The 23,372-nt window shown below is 40.7% G+C and overlaps 1 protein-coding gene across 1 annotated transcript; it reads left to right on the top strand.

The window, feature by feature from the left end:
• Window positions 1-2,990: 2,990 nt before the first annotated feature.
• Window positions 2,991-22,459, top strand: LACTB (lactamase beta). Its single transcript, XM_010374202.2, has 6 exons — window positions 2,991-3,416; window positions 3,819-3,885; window positions 7,108-7,298; window positions 7,602-7,938; window positions 9,751-9,916; window positions 21,678-22,459. Exons 1-6 carry the CDS (start codon window positions 3,060-3,062, stop codon window positions 22,201-22,203), a joined length of 1,644 nt encoding a protein of 547 aa, XP_010372504.1. The 5' UTR covers window positions 2,991-3,059; the 3' UTR covers window positions 22,204-22,459.
• Window positions 22,460-23,372: the final 913 nt, after the last annotated feature.

Here is a 23,372-nt window from a genome sequence, read left to right as displayed (position 1 = left end):
GCTGCATGTCTCATCCAACACCCTCAATGGCATTGCCAGCTTCTGAATATGTGCCCCTCTGATTGGTGAGGCCTGCTTCACACACATGCTGCCAAGCGAAGGGAGACGGACTGGGAAAGCAAATTCCTGATGGCACCACCTACCTGCTCCAGCCGGGACCTCCCTGCGGCTTTGAATGGCACCCTGGTCACCTCCTGGAGAAAGGCCGTTGAAGTGGACTTGGCAGGGGAAATAGTACCTGAAGCAACCAAATGTTCACTTGAAATTACACTGTTTTGATAGCTAGATATGACCGATAAGGTGTTGGACCAGATGGAGATATCACTAAAGTTCCCCTCTACCCAGGTGGGGAGGGATTTGGCCAAGCAAAGCAGATAGCAATTACTGGGGAAACCAAAACCTTCGATGTTTATACTCCAGTGGATTGGGAGCTCTTAAACAACCAGTTACAGTTGTTAACTGCCCTCTTGGGGCTATGAAAAACCCAGACCTTCCAGGGTCAGAGGCCTGGCCTCCCTTCTTGGCAGAAGAGGAAATGAAGTTCATTCCTTTGTGGTGAACCTGATTCTGTAAAAACAAAACCCATTTTTTTTTCTCAATAGGTTATCCTACCACATGTCCAACCATAGAAGTCTGGAATTTCTCTTATTGGTTAAGCTTTAGAGCATTTTGAATAGCAGTTAGATATGGTTATATTTGAGTTTCAGAACATTCATCCTGGTTCATATTCCGTCTTTTTTGTTGTTGTTGTTTTTGAGACAGGGTCTCACTTTGTCACCCAGGCTGGAGTGCAGTGGTGCAATATTGTCTCACTGCAGCCTCAACCTCCTAGGCTCAAGTGATCCTCTCACCTCAGCCTCTCAAGTAGTTGGGACCACAGGCGCACACCACCACACCCAACTAATTTTTGTATTTTTTGTAGAGATGGGGTTTCACCATGTTACCCAGGCTGATCTTGAACTCCTGAGCTCAAGCAATCTGCCTGCCTTGGCCTCCCAAAGTGCTAGGATTACAGGTGTGAACCACCATGCCTGTCCATCTTTATTTTTTTAATTAAACTTTTCCACAAGTTTATTGCTAGCACATAGAAACATAATTGATATTTTATGCTTATGTTGTATCCTACAACCTTGCTGGACACACATTTTAATTTTAGGAGGTGTTGGGTTTTTCTTTGCCTTTTAAGATTTTTTTTTTTTTTTTTTTTTTAAGATGGAGTCTTGGCCGGGCGCGGTGGCTCAAGCCTGTAATCCCAGCACTTTGGGAGGCCGAGACGGGCGGATCACGAGGTCAGGAGATCGAGACCATCCTGGCTAACACGGTGAAACCCCGTCTCTACTAAAAATACAAAAACTAGCCGGGCGAGGTGGCGGGCGCCTGTAGTCCCAGCTACTCGGGAGGCTGAGGCAGGAGAATGGCGTAAACCCGGGAGGCGGAGCTTGCAGTGAGCTGAGATCTGGCCACTGCACTCCAGTCCGGGCGACAGAGCGAGACTCCGCCTCAAAAAAAAAAAAAAAAAAAAAAAAAAAAAAAAAAAGATGGAGTCTTGCCCTGTTGCCCAGGCTGGAGTACAGCAGCGTGATCTCGACTCACTGCAACTTCTGCCTCCTGGGTTCAAGTGACTCTCGTGCCTCAGCCTCCCGAATAGCTGGGACTACAGGCGTGCACCACCATGCCTAGCTAATTTTTGTATTTTTAGTAGAGACAGGGTTTCGTCATGTTGGCCAGGCTGGTCTCAAACTCCTAGCCTCAGGCAATCTGCCTGCCTCGGCCTCCCAAAGTGCTAGGATTAACAGGCGTGAGCCACCACGCCTGTTCCTTTAAAATTGTTTACATAAGCAATCATGGCATCTGTAAATAAGGACAAGTTTATCTTTTTCTTTTTAATCTTTGTGCTTTTAATTTTCTTTCTTGCCTTATTGGACTCGATATCATTTCTAGCACCTTGTTGAATAAGAATTAGAGTGGACATACTTGCTTCATATGTCTTTCCCACTAAACATAATGTTAGCAGATTTTTTTGTTAGATGTTTTTTATCAAGTTGAAGAAGTTTTTCTCTATTCCTATTTTTCTAAGAGTTTTTTCGGTCATGAATGTGTTTTGCCTAATTATTGATACGTTTGCATAAATTGATATAATCATGTGATTTTTCTTTTTTAGCTTGTCAATGCGGTTAACAGTATACACTAAACTGAGATACAGTAAGACAGGACTTGTGGCTAGAAGAAGCTGTAGAAGAACATTTCTTCTTCTAAAGAAATAGCTGCAGAAAGAGATAAGGTAGTACTTGGGAGGACGAGGCAGGAGAATTGCTTGAACCTGGGAGGTGGAGGTTGCGGTGAGCTGAGATCGCACCATTGCACTCCAGCCTGGGCAACAAGAGTGAAAAGTAATAAAAGGTCTGTTTGTAACTTCGTATCTTTGGTACGGTGTGGAGCTAGAATTCCAGAAGCAATAGATTTTAAAACAGCTTTAGGGAAATGGGTGGAGCTGAAATAAGACATAAAGAAGGGAGATGGCAAGAGAGAGAAAAGAGGAAAGGAGAAAGGGAAAGGAAAGGAGAAAAGCATCTCTAAAGGGAAAGGAGATGCCTGCTGAGCGTCTACTGTGTGCCTTGCGCTGTTCCAGAAGTTGAGGATCCCAAATTTCTTCTAGGCTCCCCAAAGAAGTCCCAGTCTGGTAAGGAATCTGACAAGTAGTTAAATGATACAAAGTGTTAACTGTTGTTAAGGAAGTGTGCACACTGAGGGGCAAGATGGTTAGGGCGAGAACGCCCATGGGACGGGAACTAGGAAGGCTTCTTGGAGGTGACGCTTGATCTGAGGGTAAGCAAAGGAAAAAAAAGGAAAGAGAGACAGAAAGATAGGAAAAAAACGAAGAGACAAGAAAAGGGAAGAGGAAGGGCTCGATGCGATCGGCGCTCGGGTCGTCAGGCGTCGACTGCTAGGGTCTGACCGCGATCCCCGCCCCCGTCCCGCCCCCTGTCCTTCCCTCCGCCCCGAGCCGCGGCCGGCCGGGTCTGCGTGAGTTCGGTGGCGGCCGGCTGTACAGAGACGCCATGTACCGGCTCCTGTCAGCAGTGACTGCCCGGGCTGCCGCCCCCAGGGGCTTGGCCTCGAGCTGCGGACGACGCGGGGTCCATCAGCGCGCCGGGCTGCCGCCGCTCGGCCACGGCTGGGTCGGGGGCCTCGGGCTGGGGCTGGGGCTGGCGCTTGGGGTGAAGCTGGCGGGTGGGCTGAGGGGCGCGGCCCCGGCGCAGTCCCCCGCGGCCCCCGACCCTGAGGCGTCGCCTCTGGCCGAGCCGCCACAGGCGCAGTCCCTCGCCCCGTGGTCTCCACAGACCCCGGCGCCGCCCCGCTCCAGGTGCTTCGCCAGAGCCATCGAGAGCAGCCGCGACCTGCTGCACAGGATCAAGGTGCGGCCACTGGGACGGGGGATGTAGGCGGCCGGGGACCCACCCCTCTCGGCGGTGCTGTCGGGGGCTGAGTGGACCCCACCCGAGGCGGCGGGGTGCCCGCGATCGGCTTCCGAGAAAGACTTCCCATTTCCCCACCGCTGAGCCGTGGTCAGACGCTCTTGGGGGTTCCCCAAATCTGGGCGGAGGTCACCGCCTGTCTCTGGGACCGCCCCTTCCCCCTAGGAGGCGGACAGGCACATCCCTAGCTGTTAGTGAGTGAGCATGGCCTGGGACGAGGTGGGCGGGGCCCGGCTGGAGGGGGCGGGGCCCAGGCTCTGGGGGCGGGGCCTTGGAAGGTCTTCGAGGAGTGATCTGGGCTGTTTCAGAAGGCCTCTGTCAGTTCTTTCCCTTTGGTCTTAGGATGAAGTGGGCGCACCGGGCATAGTGGTTGGAGTTTCTGTAGATGGAAAAGAAGTCTGGTCAGAAGGTGGGTTCAGAAAATTGTTGTTTTGTTCTGTGCCAGTTGGTAAATAAAATATTGTTTTACTGGTTAGAGTGGATCCCATGAAATACTATTGCATTTACGTAAAACGATGCATATTGTGGAGAAAACATCTAACATAATAAAGAATCGGGTGTTTTTAAATCACAGTGAGGCTTAAAATGTGACCAATAAATTGGAGTCATAAAGATGGCTTGCTTCTATCCACTCCCACTTTTGTCTTAGGACTGGATTTATTGGTCTGAAAGTTGTGTACAGTAGTCCCTCCTTATCCTGGGATATATTCCAAGACCCTCAGTGGATGCCTGAAAACGTGGATGGTATTGAACCCTGTATATTCTATATTTTCTCATATATATATATATCCCTATGATAAAGTTTAATTTATAAATCAGTCATAGTAAGAGGTTAACAACAATAATAAAATAAAACAATCACAACAATACTCTGAGTGGCATGCAATTTAAAACTTAAGAATTGTTTATTTCTGGAATATTCCATTTAATACTTTCGGACCATGGATAACTAAAACTGAGGAAAGCGAAACCACAGATAAGGGGTGACTACTGTGTAGAACAATCCATTAGCTGAGTACTTGTAGGTAACACTTAGGGGTAGATAAAACTCAGAATTTGTGAATTTTTCTTTTTTAATTAAGTTAATTTGTTGAGTCCTCTCTTCCATAAAAGGCAGAGTACTAAGTACTGGGGTTATACACTCTTCCTTGTCTTTAATGACTTTTCCGTCTACTTTCTTAGGCTTTTTACCAGGCAGAGATGTCAACTATTTTTTTCAAACAAAAGGCAAGAAACTTAGGGAGAGGGATTTCTATTCATTTTATGATACTTTTATCAAGGCATTATTTTTCATAACTTCTCTTTTGCACAGAAATTGATCTAATTGGTCATCCTAGGTTTCTAGGAGTTGTACTTTTAGAAAATGATGTTTCAGGCCGGGTGCAGTGGCTCATGCCTGTAATCCTAGCACTTTGAAAGGCAGAGGCAGGTGGATTGCCTGAGCTTAGGAGTTCGAGAGCAGCCTGGGCAACATCACAAAACCCCATCTCTACTAAAAACACAAAAAATTAGCCAGGCATGCTAGTGCGTGCCTGTAATCTCAGCTACTCGGGAGGCTGGGGCACGAGAATCGCTTGAACTTGGGAGGTGGAGGTTTGCAGTGAGCTGTGATCGTGTCACTGCACTCCAGCCTGAGCAACAGCGAGACTCTGTCTCAAAAAAAAAAGTTTCGTATGCCATTTAAAGGCAGTAAGTTGATGGAAGCAGTAGGGGTTTGAATTTGAAGAAAAATGAGCCAGTTGACGTGGTGCACACCTGTAATCCCAGTGCTTAGGGAGGAAGGATCGCTGAAGGCCAGAAGTTTGAGACGAGCTCAGGCACCATAGTGACACCTGTGTCTCTATAAAAAAACTTTTTAATTTTATTATTATTATTATTATTATTATTATTTTTGGAGTTTCACTAGTTGCCCAGGCTGGAGTGTAACGGTGCGATCTCAGCTCACCGCAACCTCCGCCTCCCAGGTTCAAACAATTCTCCTGCCTCGTCCTCCCAAGTAGCTGGGATTACAGGCATGCACCACCACAGCTGGCTAATTTTTGTATTTTTACAAAAATTAGAGACGGGGTTTCTCCATGTTGGTCAGGCTGGTCTCGAACTCCCGACCTCAGGTGATCCGCCTGCCTCGGCATCCCAAAGTGCTGGGATTACAGGCATGAGCCTCGGCGCCTGGCTTAAAATTTTTGAAAAAAGGAAAATGAATCTTCAAGTATAAGTATAGTCTGATCATTATACCTAATTTATGATAAATCTCATAATCAAAAATTATATAAATGTCAGCTTTATGGACTTTATGCAAATATTTTTTAGATATTTACGACTATACAATTTTATAGTCATTGTATTCCTTTTATTTCTTTTCAGATCTCGGTTCTCTTTCTTTCTTTTATTTATTTATTTATTTATTTTTTGGACAGGGTCTCTTACTTTTTTGCCCAGGCTGGCATGCAGTGGTATGATCTTGGCTCACTGCAGTCTCAAACTCCTGGGCTCAGGTGATTCTCCCATCTCAGTCTCCCAAGTAGCTGAGATTACAGGTGCACTCCACCACGCCAGGCTTTTTTCTTTCCTTCCTTTCTTCCTTCCTTCCACTCCACCGCGCCAGGCTTTTTTCTGCTCTGCTCTGCCCTGCCCTGCCCTTTTTTGTATATTTTGTAGAGATGCGGTTTCTGCCATGTTGCTCAGGCTAGTCTCGAACTCCTGAGCTCAGGTAATCCACCTGCCTCCACCTCCCAAAGTGCTGGGATTACAGGCACTTTCTCTTTCTTGGTTAGATTTACACACTTGCAGCCTGTGAGAACATGGAAACCAAATTTAAAATTTTTTCTAGAAAAAGCTTTAAGTTAGTACATAATTTTTCTTCTGGTTTGCAGCCAAATTAAATTGATGGTTAGCTAGATTTGGTTTGCAGGACATCTTTTCACACTTTTTTTTGAGACGGGGTTTCACTCTGTCGCCCTGGCTGGAGTGCAATGGCGTGATCTCAGCTTACCGCAACCTCCGCCTCCCAGGTTCAGGTGATTCTCCTGCCTCAGCCTCCCGAGTAGCTGGGATTACAAGCATACGCCACCACGCCCAGCTAATTTTTGTATTTTTAGTAGAGATGGGGTTTTACCATGTTGGCCAGGCTGGTCTCGAACTCCCAGTCTCAGGTGATCTGCTCGCCTCAGCCACCCAAAGTGCTGGGATTATAGGCATGAGCCACTGCGCCTGGCCCACACTTACTTTTATTGAGTGGCTATTTCAAGGAATTTGGTGGAAATTTACTCAAAAGTCAAAAATAAATATAATCTGAAGAAGAATAATGATGTTTTCTTTAAATAATAATTTATTTAAAATATGGAATAACTCAGTTATTTAGATAAGCTAAGAAAAATTTGTATCTAAGTCATAGAAAATTGCTATTGCAAACGGTACAATTTCACTTTAGTTATAAGGTTAAATTGTTAGACTTACCAGTATACTAAGATTTTAATCCTTTACATGTCCAGTGTTAAGTAACGTATAAAAGTCGAGTATCTTTTCTTTTAGATAAACACAGCATGTTGAAAGATAGTATTATTTCAGTTTTTGAAGACTTGTTTGACCATGAAGCCTGTTAATAGTGACTTTTTACTTTTTTCCCCCAAAGGTTTAGGTTATGCTGATGTTGAGAACCGTGTACCATGTAAGCCAGAGACAGTTATGCGAATTGCCAGCATCAGCAAAAGTCTCACCATGGTTGCTCTTGCCAAATTGTGGGAAGCAGGGAAACTGGATCTTGATATTCCAGTACAACATTATGTTCCCGAATTCCCAGAAAAAGAATATGAAGGTGAAAAGGTAGTGAAACTCACAGTTCATTTTACTAATGGCATGTTAAATGGTTTATGCTGGAATTTATATTTAAAATGTTTCATAGGATTCTTCGGCTTGTTTTTAGTTATTGTTAATGTATTAGGTTTTTTCCATCGAGATGATAATCAGGTAGGTATTTTTCTGAAATTTGAGGCTAAGGATTTGTACATGACATTTTCCCAGCAGCAGTTCAAAATGGAAAATATTACTGAGACATTATTCCAAGGTAACTAACTTTCTGTTTTTCGGGTTAATACTGTAATTGAATTTTCGTGTTTTTACAATTAGGTTTCTGTCACAACAAGATTACTGATTTCCCATTTAAGTGGAATTCGTCATTATGAAAAGGATATAAAAAAGGTGAAAGAAGAGAAAGCTTATAAAGCCTTGAAGATGATGAAAGAGACTGTTGCATTTGAGCAAGAAAAAGAAGGCAAAAGTAATGAAAAGAATGATTTTACTAAATTTAAAACAGAGCAGGAGAATGAAGCCAAATGCCGGAATTCAAAACCTGGCAAGAAAAAGAATGATTTTGAACAAGGCGAATTATATTTGAGAGAAAAGTTTGAAAATTCAATTGAATCCCTAAGATTATTTAAAAATGATCCTTTGTTCTTTAAGCCTGGTGAGTGTTCATCCCTTCTCTTAACAAAATCGTCATTACTGAAATGTTAATTTTCAGGAAATAAAAAATGATACCACCCCGAGTGCATTCAGTGAGGCTAATGTTTGTGATATGGGCTAGTCTGGTGCTTGCGTTTTTATCTGTAGTTTCTAACAAAGCCTAGCATCTAGGCAGCTTGTTTAAATTTTGCCTCATTGGAGACTACCCAGTCATTTAGAGGATTCTCAGTATCAAGATGTTCATGCAAACTTATGGAGAAATGTTGGAATAATAGTTCTCTAAATACAACCTGGACCAAAATAGACATGTTAAGGTATTGCTATTTTAGTACTTAGTTAGAATTTAAATTGCTCAGCTTATTTTGTGCCTTTATTTCTTAAAGAAATGAGTGTTCATCAATAATTTTTCCCAAAAAGCTGATCTATACAAATAATTATCTTTGTTTTATTTTTTGATTTGGTGCCTATTGAAGCTACTTAAAATCTAAATTTACCATAGTTTTATATACTTATATTCTATTTTCATTTTAAAAGCTTTTAGTTGAATAGATATTATATAGATATAACTAATAAGAGCAAATAAAATATAATTTTGGATTTTATCTTAAAAATGAAGTTCCATGCTGGGCACAGTTGGCTCACACCTGTAATCCCAGCACTTAGGGAGGCAAAGGTGGGAGGATTGCTTGAGCCCAGGAGTTTAAGACTAGTCTGGGCAACAAGCAAGGCCCTGTCTCTACAAAAAAATTTTTTTAAATAGCCAGGTTCAGTGGCCTGCGCCTGTAAGTAGTCCCAGCTACTCAGGAGGCCGAGGCGGGAGGATCCCTGAGCCCAGGAGTTCAAGGTTGCAGTGAGTTACAATCATACCACTTTACTCTAGCCTGGGCAACAGCAAGAGCAAGACCCTATCTCAAACCAGTTTGAGTTTGTCCAGAACCCAAAAGGATATAAAGTTATTTATTTGAAATACTATATATATTTGAATATGTATTTAAATTTAAGTATGTATTTGAAGCAAGATTAGTGTGCCTACATTTTATTTTATTTATTTATTTATTTATTTATTTTAATTTTTATTTTTTTTATTTGAGATGGAGTCTGGCTCTGTTGCCCAGGCTGGAGTGCAGCAGCACGATCTCAGCTCACTGCAACCTCCGTCTCCTGCGTTTAAGCGATTTTCCTTCTTCAGCCTCCTGAGTAGCTGGGATTACAGGTGCCCGCCACCACACCTGGCTAATTTTTGTATTTTAGTAGAGACAGGGTTTCATCGTGTTGGCCAGGCTGGTCTGGAACTCCTGACCTCAGGTGATCCTCCCCTCTTGGCCTCCCGAAGTGCTAGGATACAGGAGTGAGCCGCTGCTCCTGACCCATATATTCTAATAAAATAAGAACGTGATTGCCCGTTTATGCCCTAAACAATGAGTAGAGGTAGATTAAGAACAAAGTTGACTCAAGAAATCAAATTTGCTTTGCTTTTCTTCCTCTTCCTGTTTTGGTGTCACTTTGAAAGATTTTTGTTTTGTTTTGAGGTAGGATTTATTTGCTTACTTTATTATCAGAGAAAGGAGCAGATTTATGTGAAATGTTAAGTGTGCTGATCGTAATTTTATTCTTGTGTTAAGGACTTGGAATAAGGACAATTGCAAAGTTAATTCAATTTGTTGATGTGTTTGTCCTGTATTCTTTTTCTAAATGCTGCAGTAAAATATTCCTGTTTTAAAGGTATGCTAATTTTCAGTGGGAATATATTTTATATAGTTTTGAATAATAATCAAGCATTTTCTTTTTTTCCTCCTTGCAATGATGTCTCAAGGTAGTCAGTTTTTGTATTCAACTTTTGGCTATACCCTACTGGCAGCTATAGTAGAGAGAGCTTCAGGCTATAAATATTTGGACTATATGCAGAAAATATTCCAAGACTTGGATATGCTGACAACTGTGCAGGAAGAAAATGAGCCAGTGATTTACAATAGAGCAAGGTAAATGAATACCTTCTGCTGTGTCTAGCTGTATCACATCTTAACACTATGTTATTAATTAAAAGTCACATTTTCTTTGTTTCCATTCCAAAATCAACTTGCCACATTTTGGGAGCGTTTCTACATGTCTGTTTTCCCATCTGTAAAGTGAAGGAAGTAAAACATGTTTATAAAGTACACTAAGACCCTTTGATGAAAGACAGCAATAATATTAATAATTCAAACATGAATAATGAAACCAAAATTGCACCCACCCTGAGCATCTGTAATTTGCTCTTTAACCATTCCTTTTCTTATGTTTTAATGAATGCTTTGTTTACGTGTTATTAGTTTTTAATGGTTTTCATACTGTTTTGAAATAATTTTATACTTACAGAAAAGTTGCAAGAGTAGTACAAAGAATTCACATATCCCCTTTACTCAGATTCCCTTAATGTTAGTTTACCGCATTTGCATTACCTTTCTGTCTACACGTGTGTTTGTCTCTGAACCATTTGGAAATAAGTTGTAGACGTGATACCCCTTTACCTATAAATATTTAAATGTGTATTTTCTAAAATCAAGGACATTCAGGGCCGGGCGCGATGGCTCACGCCTCTAATCCCAACACTTTGGAAGGCTGAGGTGGGTGGATCACCTGAGGTCGGGAGTTCGAGACCAACCTGGCCAATGTGGTGAAACCAACCCTATCTCTACTAAAAATGCAAAAATTAGTCAGGCATGGTGGCAGGTGCCTATAATCCCAGCCACGGGGGAGACTGAGGCAGGAGAATCCCTTGAACCCAGGAGGCGGAGGTTGCAATAAGCGAGATCGTGCCATTGCACTTCAGGCTGGGTGACAGAGCGAGACTCCATCTCAAAAAAGGAAAACAAACAAACAAAAAACCAAGGACATTTGGGAAATCAGCATAGATACAATGCTTTTATCAAATCCACAGGCTTTACTGAAATTTTGCCAGTTGTTCCAATAATGTCCTTTATAGCAAAAGAGCAGAAAAACTTTTCTTTCTGGTCTAGGATCTAATCCATGATCTCACATTACATTTACTTGTCATAGCTATCAGAAGTCACATGACATCAGTTTGTCCCGTTATTGCTGATGGTATTTTAATCACTTTTTGAGGTGGTGCCTGTCAGGTTTTTGTAAAGTTACTATTTTTACCTTGTAATTAACAAGTATATTTGGAGGAGATAATTTAAGATGATGTAAAAATCCTGTTTCTCATCAAACTTTCTACTAGTTTTAGCATCTATCGATGATTCATGACTGAATCAGTTATTACAGTGATGGTTGTCAAATGGTGATTTTCTAATTCCATCATCCATTCTATATTTATTAGTTGGCATTCTATTATAAGAAGGAGCGGGTGGGGGGCGGTGGCTCACGCCTGTAATCCCAGCACTTTGGGAGGCTGAGGCAGGCGGATCACTTGAGGCCAAGTTTGAGACCAGCCTGGCTAACATGGCGAAACCCCGTCTCTACTGAAAATACAAAAAATCAGCCAGGTGTGGTGGCAGGCACCCGTAATCTCAGCTACTTGGGAGTCTGAGGCGGGATAATCTCTTGAACCCTGGAGGCAGAGGTTGCAGTGAGCCAAGATCATGCCACTGCACTCCAGCCTGGGTGACAGTGAGACTCTATCTCAGAAAAAAAAGTGCTTTCCCTTCTCTCTCATTTATTTATTCATACCAGTATGCATTCATGGATTCTTAGTTTAGTCAGTGAGTTATAATCTGTCACTGTCATTATTTAATATGTTGCTTTTAAAATAGTATATGAAATATTAAAACTGTAACAGTAAATGGTTATTAGATTGCTTACCTATATGTGTAATTTTGTTTTGTTTTGCCATACATTTGTAAATATTTATTGAGCAAATACTACATGCCACATATTGTACCGCATAGTAGAGCTAACCTGACATAGCTCCTGCCCTCCAGGGGCTTAAAGACCAACATCCAGCAAATAAATCAATTAAGTACATAAATTTTCTTTCAAAAGGAATACATGTTATGAACAGGCACAGTGGCTCACACCTATAATCCCAGCACTTTGGGAGGCCAAGGCAGGAGGATTGCTTGAGCCCAAGAGTTTGAGACTAGCTGGGGCAACACAGTGAGACGCCATCTCCACAAAAAATACAAAAATTAGCCAGGCATGGTGGTGCGTGCCTGTGGTCCCAGTTACTCGGGAGGCTGAGGTGGGAGGATTGTTTGAGCCCAGAAGGTGGAAGTTGTAGTGAGCAGAGGTCACCCCACTATACTCTAATCTGAGTAACAGCAAGGCTCTGTTGCACGCCCCCCAACAAAGAAAAGAATATGATTATGTAACATAGGTACCAGTGGGGCCACACCGCCCTTTAGATATGTAGCTAACATGGTAATCCCCTCATTTTTGTAATTATTATTTTAGATTCAGGGTGTACATGTGCAGGTTTGTTACATGGATGTATTGTATAATGCTGAGGTTTGGACCTGTCACCCAAATAATGAACTTATGAACTTAGTACCTAATAGGTAGTTTTTCAACCCTTGCCCTCCTCCCTGCGTCCCCCTTTTTGGAGTCCTTGGTGTCTCTTGTTTCCATCTTTACGTTCACATGTACCCAGTGTTTAGCTCCTACTTAAGAGTGAGAACATGCGGTATTTGATTTTCTGTTTCTACATTAATTCACTTAGGATAATGGCCTCTAGCTACATCTATGTTGCTGCAAAGGACATGATTTTGTTCTTTCTTATGTATGTGTATATATTTTTAATTGAATGATTTTCTGCTTGATTTTATGTGTGTTGATAGTGAACATTAAAATGCTCTTCTTATTTGGATTATGTAGACCTCTCCTACATGCCATTAATAAGGGTAATTAAGAATCTGGGGGTGGGGCGAGGTGGCTCACACCTGTAATCCCAGCCCTTTGGAAGGCTGAAGCGGGTGGATCGTCTGAGCTCAGGAGTTCAAGACTAGAATGGGGAACATGGTAAAACCCCATCTCTACCAAAAGTACAAAAAAATTAGCCAGACATGGTAGTGTGTACCTGTAGTCCTGACTACTTGGTAGGCGGAGCTGGGAGGATCACTTGAGCCTGGGAGGGTGAGGCTGCACGGAGCTGTGATTGCACCACTACGCTCCAGCCTGGGCGAGAGAGGGAGACTCCATCTCAAAAAAATTTTTTTTGATATATTATAAAAATACAAAATAATATCTAACTAAAATAATTGAACACTTAAAAACTATCTGGGTGTAAACACTATTTTACAGTGAGGCATCCTTAGGTACTTTTTAGTAAGATTTAAGATTTAAAACATTTAAACCACATTTTCTCTCCATTTTCTTCTACAGCTTTTAAGTATAAAATATCAAGTTCAAGTTACTTATGTAGATTTGAATTGGGTGTTCAAACAAAATCCTAGGTGAATTGCTTAAGCAGACTTTAATATAATTTATGGAGAGGCTTTTAGAACAGATTTTGACAAGTTAACTAGAATTTTTACCCTTAGGAGTGAAAAATGCTATGATTTTATATAATTTCATATTTGATTCATTTACCACTATAATAGGAAAGGGTTTAGTCAGCTTTTTAGACTTTACAAATTTTACAATTTAATTTATGCTTTCTGTTATGGAGACATTTTCTATGACTTAGAGTTTTAACTTTAATTTACATAATCTAAAATAACTCAGGCCAGGTGCTGTGTGGCTTATGCCTGTAATCCCAGCACTTTGAGAGGCCAAAGCAGGAGATCATTTGAGGCCAGGAGTTTGAGACCAGCCATGGCAACAGAGTGAGACCCCATCCCTACAAAAATTCTTTAAATAATGAGGCGGGCGTTGTAGCGCACGCCTGTGGTCCTAGTTAATCGGGGGAGAGAATCACTTGAGCCCTGGAGTTTCAGGCTGCAGTAATCTATGATCATATCCTGCCCTCCAGCCTGGGTGACAAAGCAAGATCCTGTCTCTAAAAATTAATTAATTACTTAGTTAGTTGAATAAAACAAGCACAAGACTATATGAAAGTGCTAAAAAATTTACATGTTCGGTTGAGATGAGACAGGATTAAAATAACGTGAACCAAATACAGATTTCTCGTCCGAACTGGTATACTTCAAAAATCACACATGGAAGTATTGAATTTTAAAATTATAAACATTTGAGCTTATTTTGTAGAGAAAAATTTGAGACACAGTGTTAGCAAATGCAATAAAAATTTGTTTGACCTTTTAAAGTAATTTGGGATTTTTATTATTAGAGGAAAAAGTATTTGGAAAGCAAATACTTGAAAACTTTTCAAAAATACTTTGTTCAGAAAGAACAAAGAACACTCATGAAAGGGCAGTTGTGTCAAATGTTAGGAGGGTGAGTCAGAAGTTTACAAAATGGCCAGTTGAGTTATATCTTGATTATTTATGGTCAGAATTAATTCAATTCGTTAAGTATTTGTATTTACTGATTTTTATCTGTTTACTCCTCTCTCTTCCTACCACAGTGGTATTCAAACTGTAGGTTTGTATGTCCAATTATTGAGTTGGAAAATCAGTTTAGTGGGTCGAGTAGCAGGATTTCTTTTTTTTAATAGAACAAAATAGAATAGAATATGATAACGTACATTGCAGGTAGTAAAGGTAAATATAAGCTTTGGGATAAAGGCTGGGCTGCTGCATTAAAGAGACACCAGAATGCAGTGGCATGAGGAAAACAAAAGTTTAATTCTCCTTGCAGCATTCCTAAGGTGAACAGTTCTGATTGGTTCCCCACAAGCCTTTAAGAGGCCAGATTCATCCATCTAACTGCTCCTCTCTCCACAGTGGTGTCCCTGTCTGTACACCTGAAGCTCAGTCACAGCCCCGAAGGTGCCCCAGCCTCCTGAAAAGAGACAGGGTATGGAGCTTGTACTCAGGGCCTTAAGGTCCAGACTTGCAAGTGTCACACTTCATCTCTGTCCACCTTCTGTTGGCAAAAACTTAGCTATATGGTCAAACTTTGCGACAAGGGAGGCTGAGAAATGTAATTTTTAGCTGAGCAGGCATGTGCCTTGCTTTACTTTATTACTAAGGAAGAATAGAAGAGTCAGTTTTGTGAACAAGCAGCCATCTATGCCACTGGCCACTGTGTTGCTCCATAAAACTTCTGTTTTAGAAGGGAGTGGCGGTGTGTGTGTGTGTGTGTGTGTGTGTTTTCATTCAGTCAAAAGGAGAAATGTATTCCTCACTGTGGGTTGAGGTTAAAAAAAAATGTTTGAAAGCCATTCAGTGGAATATATCAAACTAAAATTTTATTATATTTTTTACTAGTAATTTGTGAAAGGAGTTTTGGGATAGAATTTTGAAGCTTAATTACTAATAGGAATTTTACAGTTATGGTGTTTTATTTTCCATTTTATTATTTGATTTGTTAGAAAGGTAGCACATTTAACAAATCAACTATTACTTTTACCTTGCATATTTCCATTAGTACTTGCTTTACAAATGGTTTAATTGCACTTTATCAAGAAATAGATGAAATGGTGGCTTTTTTTGGAAACTTTTTTAGCTTTATGTTCCTATCTCCGTACTAGTTTTGCTCAATCTGTTGTATTTAAATTATAATTTTTTTAATTATCAGCTTATTTAAAAGGATTAAATATGCATTGCAAATCAGTCTATGGCCTAAAAGAGATTTCTTGGGGACCCAAAATAAATTAGGTTAGCAACAAGCAATGAATTTTAATTTTTTAAATGGCCTGTGGTTCTCAACTACTTCAGACTCTTTGTGTTTATTATTTTTGGATCTAGCATTATATTTTACTGGAAAGCACAAGAAAAATGATGAATACCATTGGGAGGTCGAAAAGGGTGTATTACTTGAGCCTTGGTGTTCAAGAGCAGCCTGGGCAACATGGTGAAACCCTGTCAGACAATACAAAAAAATTAGCCGGGCATGGTGGCATTCACCTGTAGTCCCAGCTACTTGAGGGCTGAGCAGGGAGGATCACCTGAGCCCAGGAAGTTGATGCTGCAGCGAGCTGTGATCGTGCCACTGCACTCTCACCTGATGATGGAATGAGACCCTGTCTCAAAAACAAAAGACAAATACCAGAAGTTGTCAGTTGAATCTAAAAAAAGTTTCTCTAGTAAAGATGGCATAGATGCATGACCTTACTATGATTTAGATCTAGACATTTGAAAATTTGAAAATGGATGTCTAGCTCTGTATATAAGGGGGAGAAGGACATTATGTACACTCATCGAGCCTCTTTTCTAACCTAGAAATTAAGGCTCTGTGAATGTGCAGAATGCAGAGCAGCTATTGTTTCCTGTTTTCTTGATGAGTAATTAACTTGTGACTTGTGCAAAAATCAAAATTGCCATATGATGGTGAGTTAATTTCATTTTCTTTTCTTTCTTTCTTTTTTTTTTTTTTTTTTTTTTTGAGACAAGATCTCACTCTGTTGCCTAGGCAGGAATGCAGTAGCACAATCATACCTCACTGCAGCCTTGAACTCCCTGGCTCAAGTGATCCTCCTGTATCAGCCTTCCAAGTAGCTGGAACTACAGATGTGCACCACCACACCTGGCTGATTTTTGAAATTTTTTGTAGAGATGAGATCTTGCTGTGTTTCCCAGGCTGATCTCCTGACCTCAAATGATCCTTCCTCCTCAGCCTCCCAAAGTGTTGGGATTACAGGTGTGAGCCTAGCTCATTTTATTTTCTATTCTTTGAAAAAAGGCAATGGGTTTCTATCTCTAGTGTTAAGGGTCCCTATCAGCTCTGAGATGCTTTTGGTTTGGTTTTTTTGTTTTGTCTCGTTTTAATTCGTTGTAGTTCTCAGTGGTTCTAAAGGGTAGTTGATTCATTTTAGTTAGACAAAATGGGCTGCTGAAATAAAATAGGGAACTAAAAGAAGGGAATATTGTTACCTAGGAAAATGTTTTGTCTATTTGCTTTATTTGTTTTATTTGATATAGTATCTGTTTGGGCCTCTGAAACTCAACTCTGATTCTTTTTTGTAATAATTATTTTGAAGGAGTTTAAAGGTACCAGGTTTTGGGGGGGAGTTTGGGGAGTAAAAGAAATCTTTTCAAAGATATAGACAAAAATAAAACCTTAAAGTAAAACTTAATATGTATGTTTGTATTGATTTGTTTTATGGTACCATTTTGCAGGGGAAAAAATGTTTCCAGCTTTGTTATGTAGTCTACTGACTTGTCGGGTATAGCCATAAACCTGTTTATAATATCCTGACTAAGGCTTTTTAGAGTTACTATGTTTCCAGGAGTAAATATTTCTCTTCTTTATCATTTCTTTGTGTGTTTATGCACATGTTGAAAATAGTACCACACGGTGTCTGTCACCTGTTTAAAGGATCTCACCAGAATCCCACCTCACAATAGCACTGAAATTCTTTTGCTCAGATTTGAGTCACAAGATCACACTTAGCTGTAAGGGAGGCAAGAGAATTGTTTTTAACTGGGTATGTTGTTGCCTTGAATAAAATTGGGATTTTCTTAAATGCAACAGTGGGAACATTGATTCTGTTTAGGCGCATAACTATTGATTCTGTGTAGCAAATATACTCTGTATAGGGAAGTACACTAAATAACTCTGTAAGTGAACATCACAAAGGAGCTCATTGACTGTTCTTGCCACTGAGAGACACTCAATTTGTTGATAGGGGAATCCTCAGTCAATGCCTCGGCTTATTATTAGAACTTGGCCATTTTTTTTATGTGTTTGACACAGTGTTTGCAACAAAAATTTCTAATTTTATAACTAGATGGGATGAAAACCAAATAAAATGAATGTTTTCTGGAGTGTTTGCCGTATTTTTTAATGTTAAAAATTTTTAATTTCAATTTTTACGGGTACAGAGTAGCTGTATATACTTACAGTGTACATGAGATGTTTTGGTACAGGCGTGCAGTGCATACCAATCACATCGTGTAAAATGAGTTATCCATCCCCTCAAGTATTTATCCTTTGTGTTACAAACGATCCAATCCTACTCTTTTAGTTATTTTTAAATGTACAATTATTATTGACCATCATCACCATGTTACATTATCAAATACTGGATCTTATTAATTATTTCTGTTTCTTTTGTACCCATTAACCATCCCCCCTTCTCTCAACTTTGGCTGTATTTTGACAGTATAGATATGGCCTTTACCTTCTATTTCTAAAGTGTCTTCTAGAATTAAGAATTGTTCCGTATTAAGCTCTTTTTCATGCCTTTAGCTGAAAGACTGTCTACTAGTAGTTCAATCCAAATGTAAATACTAAATGTTAAAGTGGGATTGTTTTTATAATATGCATTTGAAATTCTGTTGGTTTTCAAACGTCTTATAACAATAAATACCAAGTGATGAATATTGTCTCTAAAGACATTTAAGAAGCATTTTAAAAATAAGGCTGGGCGCAGTGGTTTCATGCCTGTAATCACAGCACTTTGGGAGGCGGAGACAGGTGGATCACTTGAGCCCAGGAGTTCAAGACCAACCTGCGCAACACAGCAAAACCCTGTCTCTACAAAAAATACAAAAATTAGCCAGACAAGGTTGTGTGTGCCTGTAGTCCCAGCTACTCAGGAGGCTGAGGTGGGGGATTATCTGAGCCTGGGATCACACCATTGCACTCCAGCCTGGGTGACAGAGTGAGACCCCGTCCCCCCACCCTTGAAAAAAAGTATTTTTAGTTTATAAGTTTGGAGATGTAGATTTCTGTGGTTATATAACATTCTTGTGCAGAATCTGGAGATTCTTATAAATAAGTATGAAGAAGCTGTTTGTCATCTGGCATCGTCCCATCAGTTGGTTACAAAAATGTTTCAGTAACTTTGTCAAGAACTTGTGTCTATATTCTTTTAAGCAGAAATGTTCTAGGAATTTGAAATAGTAAAGTTTGTCTTTCAGCTGAACAAAATTATTTTCATAAAAATGTACTAATTGGTCCTATGTGAAAAGGAACTAAGAGATTAAAATCTAGAATTTGCTTATTAAAACTAGAATTCTAAAGTGTAGAAGTCTCCATATTTTAATATTTAAAGGAGGAATAACTGAGGAGTTCTAGTTTCCAGTCTTAATGTAAGTGGTTTGAAATGCTTTACTGTTAAAAGGAAGTTACAGAGCTGGGCGCAGTGGCTCGCACCTGTAATCCTAGCACTTTGGGAAACTGAGGCTGGCAAATTACATGAAATCAGGAGTCCCTGACCAGCCTGACCAACATAGGGAAACTCCGTTTCTACTAAAAATACAAAAAAGAAAAAGAAAAAGAAAAAAAAAAAAAATAGCCGTGCATGGTGTTGGGCACCTGTAATCCCAGCTACTTGGGAGGCTGAGGGAGAATCGCTTGAACCCAGGAGGTGGAGATCACAGTGTGCCGAGATTGTGCCACTGCACTCCAGCCTGGGCGAAAGAGCGAGACTCTGTTTGAAAAAAAAAAAGAAAAAATCAGCCAGGAACAGTGGCTCATGCCTGTAATCCCAGAACTTTGGGAGGTGGAGGCGGGCAGATCACCTGAGTTCTGGAGTTCGAGAGCAGCCTGGCTAACATGGTGAAGCCCCCGTCTCTACTAAAAATACAAAAATAAAAAATAAAAATAAATTAGCTGGGCATGGTGGTGCATGCCTGTAATCCCAGCTACTGGGGAGGCTGAGGCAGGAAAATAACTTGAACCCAGGAACAGTGAGCCGAGATTGGGCTACTGCACTCCAGCCTGAGCAAGACTCAGTCTCAAAAATCAATAAATAGACCAGGCGTGGTGGCTCACACCTATTATCCCAACACTTTGAGAGGCCAAGGTGGGCGGATCACTTGAGGTCAGGAGTTCGAGACCATCCTGGCCAACATGGTGAAACCCCATCTCTACTAAAAATACAAAAATTAGCCGGGTGTGATGGCGCACACCTGTAATCCCAGCTACTCGGGAGGCTGAGGCAGGAGAATTGCTTGAACCCAGGAAGCAGAGGTTGCAGTGAGCCGAGATCACGCCACTGCACTCCAGACTGGGCAACAAGAGTGAAACTCTGTCTCAAAAATAAATAAATAAGTAAATATACAGAAAAAAAATTAGCCGGGCATGGTGGCAGCACGTGTAATCCTAGCTACTGGGGAGGCTGAGGCAGGAGAACCAATTGAGCCCGGGAGGCAGAGGTTGCAGTAAGCTGAGATTGCACCACTACACTCCAGCCTGGTCAACAGAGCGAGACTCCGTCTCAAAAAAAAGAAGAAGTTACTGAAAGCTGATTATTGGCTGGGCAACAGTGGCTCATGCCTGTAATCCCAGCACTTTGGGAGGCAGAGGCGAGTAGATTGCTTGAGGCCAGGAGTTTGAGACCAGGCTGGACAACAGTGAGACCTTCATCTCTACCAAAAGAAAAAGAAAAAGAAAAAACTTAGCGAGGTGTGGTGGTACACACCTGTGGTCCCAGCTACTCAAGAGGCTGAGGCAGGAAGATTGCTTGAGCCCTGGAGGTTGAGCCTATAGTTAGCCATGATTGTACCACTGCAGTCCAGCCTAGACAATAGTGCAAGACTCTGTCTCAAAAGAAAAGTGGAAATTTATTTCTCAGTGGAAAAAAAATGTGTTTCTATTATGTAACTTCTTTTAGATTTAATTTTACTTGGTTGGCTGGAATTACAAATATAATCAGGAGTTGAGACAGAAAGTAATGAGGGCCTAAAATTTGAGAGTTGCCATAGGAATGGAAGGAAGGGAGAAGGGTAAGACACAAAGCAGAGATTGAATAAATAGGATTTAGCATCTTACTGGATGTGAGAGTTTAGGGCAAGAAAGTCAAATAAGTTGTATAATGAAGGTTTTAATGGAGAGAAAGAAATATGACAGACATGTTGATTTTGAGACAATGAGAAAACCACCTATCAAGTCATTGGATAGGTGGTTTTCTCATTGTCTAAAGAGCATGCTAAGATCCCCTTTAGACTTTCTTTCTTTTTTAAAATCTTCAGACACATACCTGTGGCCACTCCTTTCCTAACTGCCAGCACTACTTCACCCAATATTATGACTTGTACGTTTAGGGGATGTATAAGAATCTTGAAAAAAGAAGAAAGGATTCAAACTAGGGTTTGCTAACTCCAGCCTTTCCCACTGCACCAAGAAACTACCATGTCACATCATTATATATGATATGTATATGGTATTATTTTTAGAATTTTTTTTTTTAGATAGGGTCTTGCTTTGCTGCCCAGGCTGGACTCAAACTCCTGGGCTCAAGCGGTCCTCCTGCCTCAGCCTCCCAAGTCACTGGGATTACAGGCATGGGCCGCTGCACCCAGCTTATATGGTATTTTTATCCAAGAAATCTAGTCATCTTACAAGTAACCTTATTCCTAAATATCCCAATATGCTTTGGATGTGTACAGTGTTGGTTACAAAATTCACTTGTGGCATGATTCAGCATTAACCCCAAGGACAAGGAATATCTACCAAATGATAAGTGTCTCCATATGCACAGGGCAAATATGTCATGTGTTATATTAATTTTTGCAGGTATTAAAAGTTTGATACACTCAGCATGGACAAGCCATACCAATAGAAAAAAACCACTTTCTATGCTTTAATTCAAAAGCTAATTAGACTACCTTACTTAGTTATCTGTGTGTCATTAGGACCTGAATCATACTGAAAATTAGTGGTTAGTTTATAGTTTCTAAGAATGTATGATCATTACATTGAAATACAATCTGTCTCATGTACACATTTTTCTATCATGTGTGAAGTCAGTGATTATTAAATTTTTAATGATCATTTCTTATTTCCTTTTAGATTTTATGTTTACAATAAAAAGAAACGTCTTGTCAACACACCTTACGTGGATAACTCCTATAAATGGGCTGGTGGTGGATTTCTGTCTACAGTGGGTGACCTTCTGAAATTTGGGAATGCAATGCTTTATGGTTACCAAGTCGGGCTGTTTAAGAACTCAAATGAAAATCTTTTACCTGGATACCTCAAACCAGAAACAATGGTTATGATGTGGACTCCAGTCCCTAACACAGAGATGTCTTGGGATAAAGAGGGTAAATATGCCATGGCGTGGGGTGTGGTGGAAAAGAAACAAACGTATGGTTCTTGTAGAAAGCAACGACATTATGCTTCACATACTGGAGGGGCCGTGGGTGCTAGTAGTGTCCTGCTGGTCCTTCCTGAAGAACTGGATACAGAGACTATAAATAACAAGGTTCCCCCAAGAGGAATCATAGTTTCTATCATATGTAACATGCAGTCTGTTGGCCTCAATAGCACCGCTTTGAAGATTGCCCTTGAATTTGATAAAGACAGATCAGACTGATACCTTAACACCACAGGTGCAAAATGAGTTGTTTTGTGGTTTTTTTGAAACATTAAAGTTCCAAAACATGAAATTTTTAAGAATAAATTTGAAATAGAGTATAATTGAATGCAGAGAATTATGTACCTCTAATTGCTTAATTTTGTAATCGTCTTTTATTGTAGAATTGGTTCTTTATACTCAGGGAAGTAATTCTATTGTTTTTACTTTTTGAAAAAAAGTGTTAACTCTTGAAATAAAATATTCTGATAAAATATGTACTTTCTGCATGTGTAATACAGAGAAAATCTCATTCAACAGGAGCCTCCAAATATCTGAGGTTTTTTTTTTGAAATGGACTCTTGCCGTGTTGCCCAGCCTGGAGTGCAGTGGCGTGACCTTGGCTAACCACACCCTCTGCTTCCTGAGTTCAAGCGATTCTCCTGCCTCAGCCTCCGAAGTAGCTGGGATTACAGGCACCCACCACCATGCCCAGTCAATTTTTGAATTTTTAATAGAGACAGCATTTCGCCATTTTGGCCAGGCTGGTCTTGAACCCTTGACCTCAGGTGATCCACTCGCCTCAGCCTGCCAAAGTGCTGGGATTACAGGCGTGAGACACTGTGCCCAGGCCAAATATCCTTTTAATATGAAAGCAGAAACAAAAGCATGAGAAATAGTATATTATCTACTACAGCTTAAAAGAAACGTTCAGGGAAGGAATCGGGAAATCGGGAGCAATATAGTCATGTGGTCTGGCGCAGTCTCGAATGAGGTTGCAGACAAGGTGTTACGATCATCTAAAGAATTCTCCAGGGCTGGAGGAAATGCTTCCACGTGGTTTGCTTGCATGACTGCTGGCAAGAGTCAGTCCTCTGGCTGGTGGGTGGCAAGGGGGCTCAGTTTGTCACCACATGGACCTCTCTGTAGGGCCGCGTGAATATCTTAATGTCATGGCAGTTGGCTTCCCGCAGAGTAAGTGATGAGACAGAGAGTGCCAGGCAGAAGTCACTCTTATAAACTAGCCTCAAGTCACATACCATCACATTTGCCAAATTCCGTGGGTTACATGGGGCCTAATAAATGTTGGAGAGATTATATAGATTGTGAATATAAGGAGGTAGGAATCACTGGGTGTCAACTTGGAAGTTGGGTACCACAGTCTGACCTCTGGTCCCCAATGATTTATG

Source organism: Rhinopithecus roxellana, chromosome 5 (assembly GCF_007565055.1).
Source record: "Rhinopithecus roxellana isolate Shanxi Qingling chromosome 5, ASM756505v1, whole genome shotgun sequence".
NCBI classification, from domain to species: domain Eukaryota; kingdom Metazoa; phylum Chordata; class Mammalia; order Primates; family Cercopithecidae; genus Rhinopithecus; species Rhinopithecus roxellana.
This window is presented reverse-complemented; position numbering and strand designations above follow the sequence as displayed.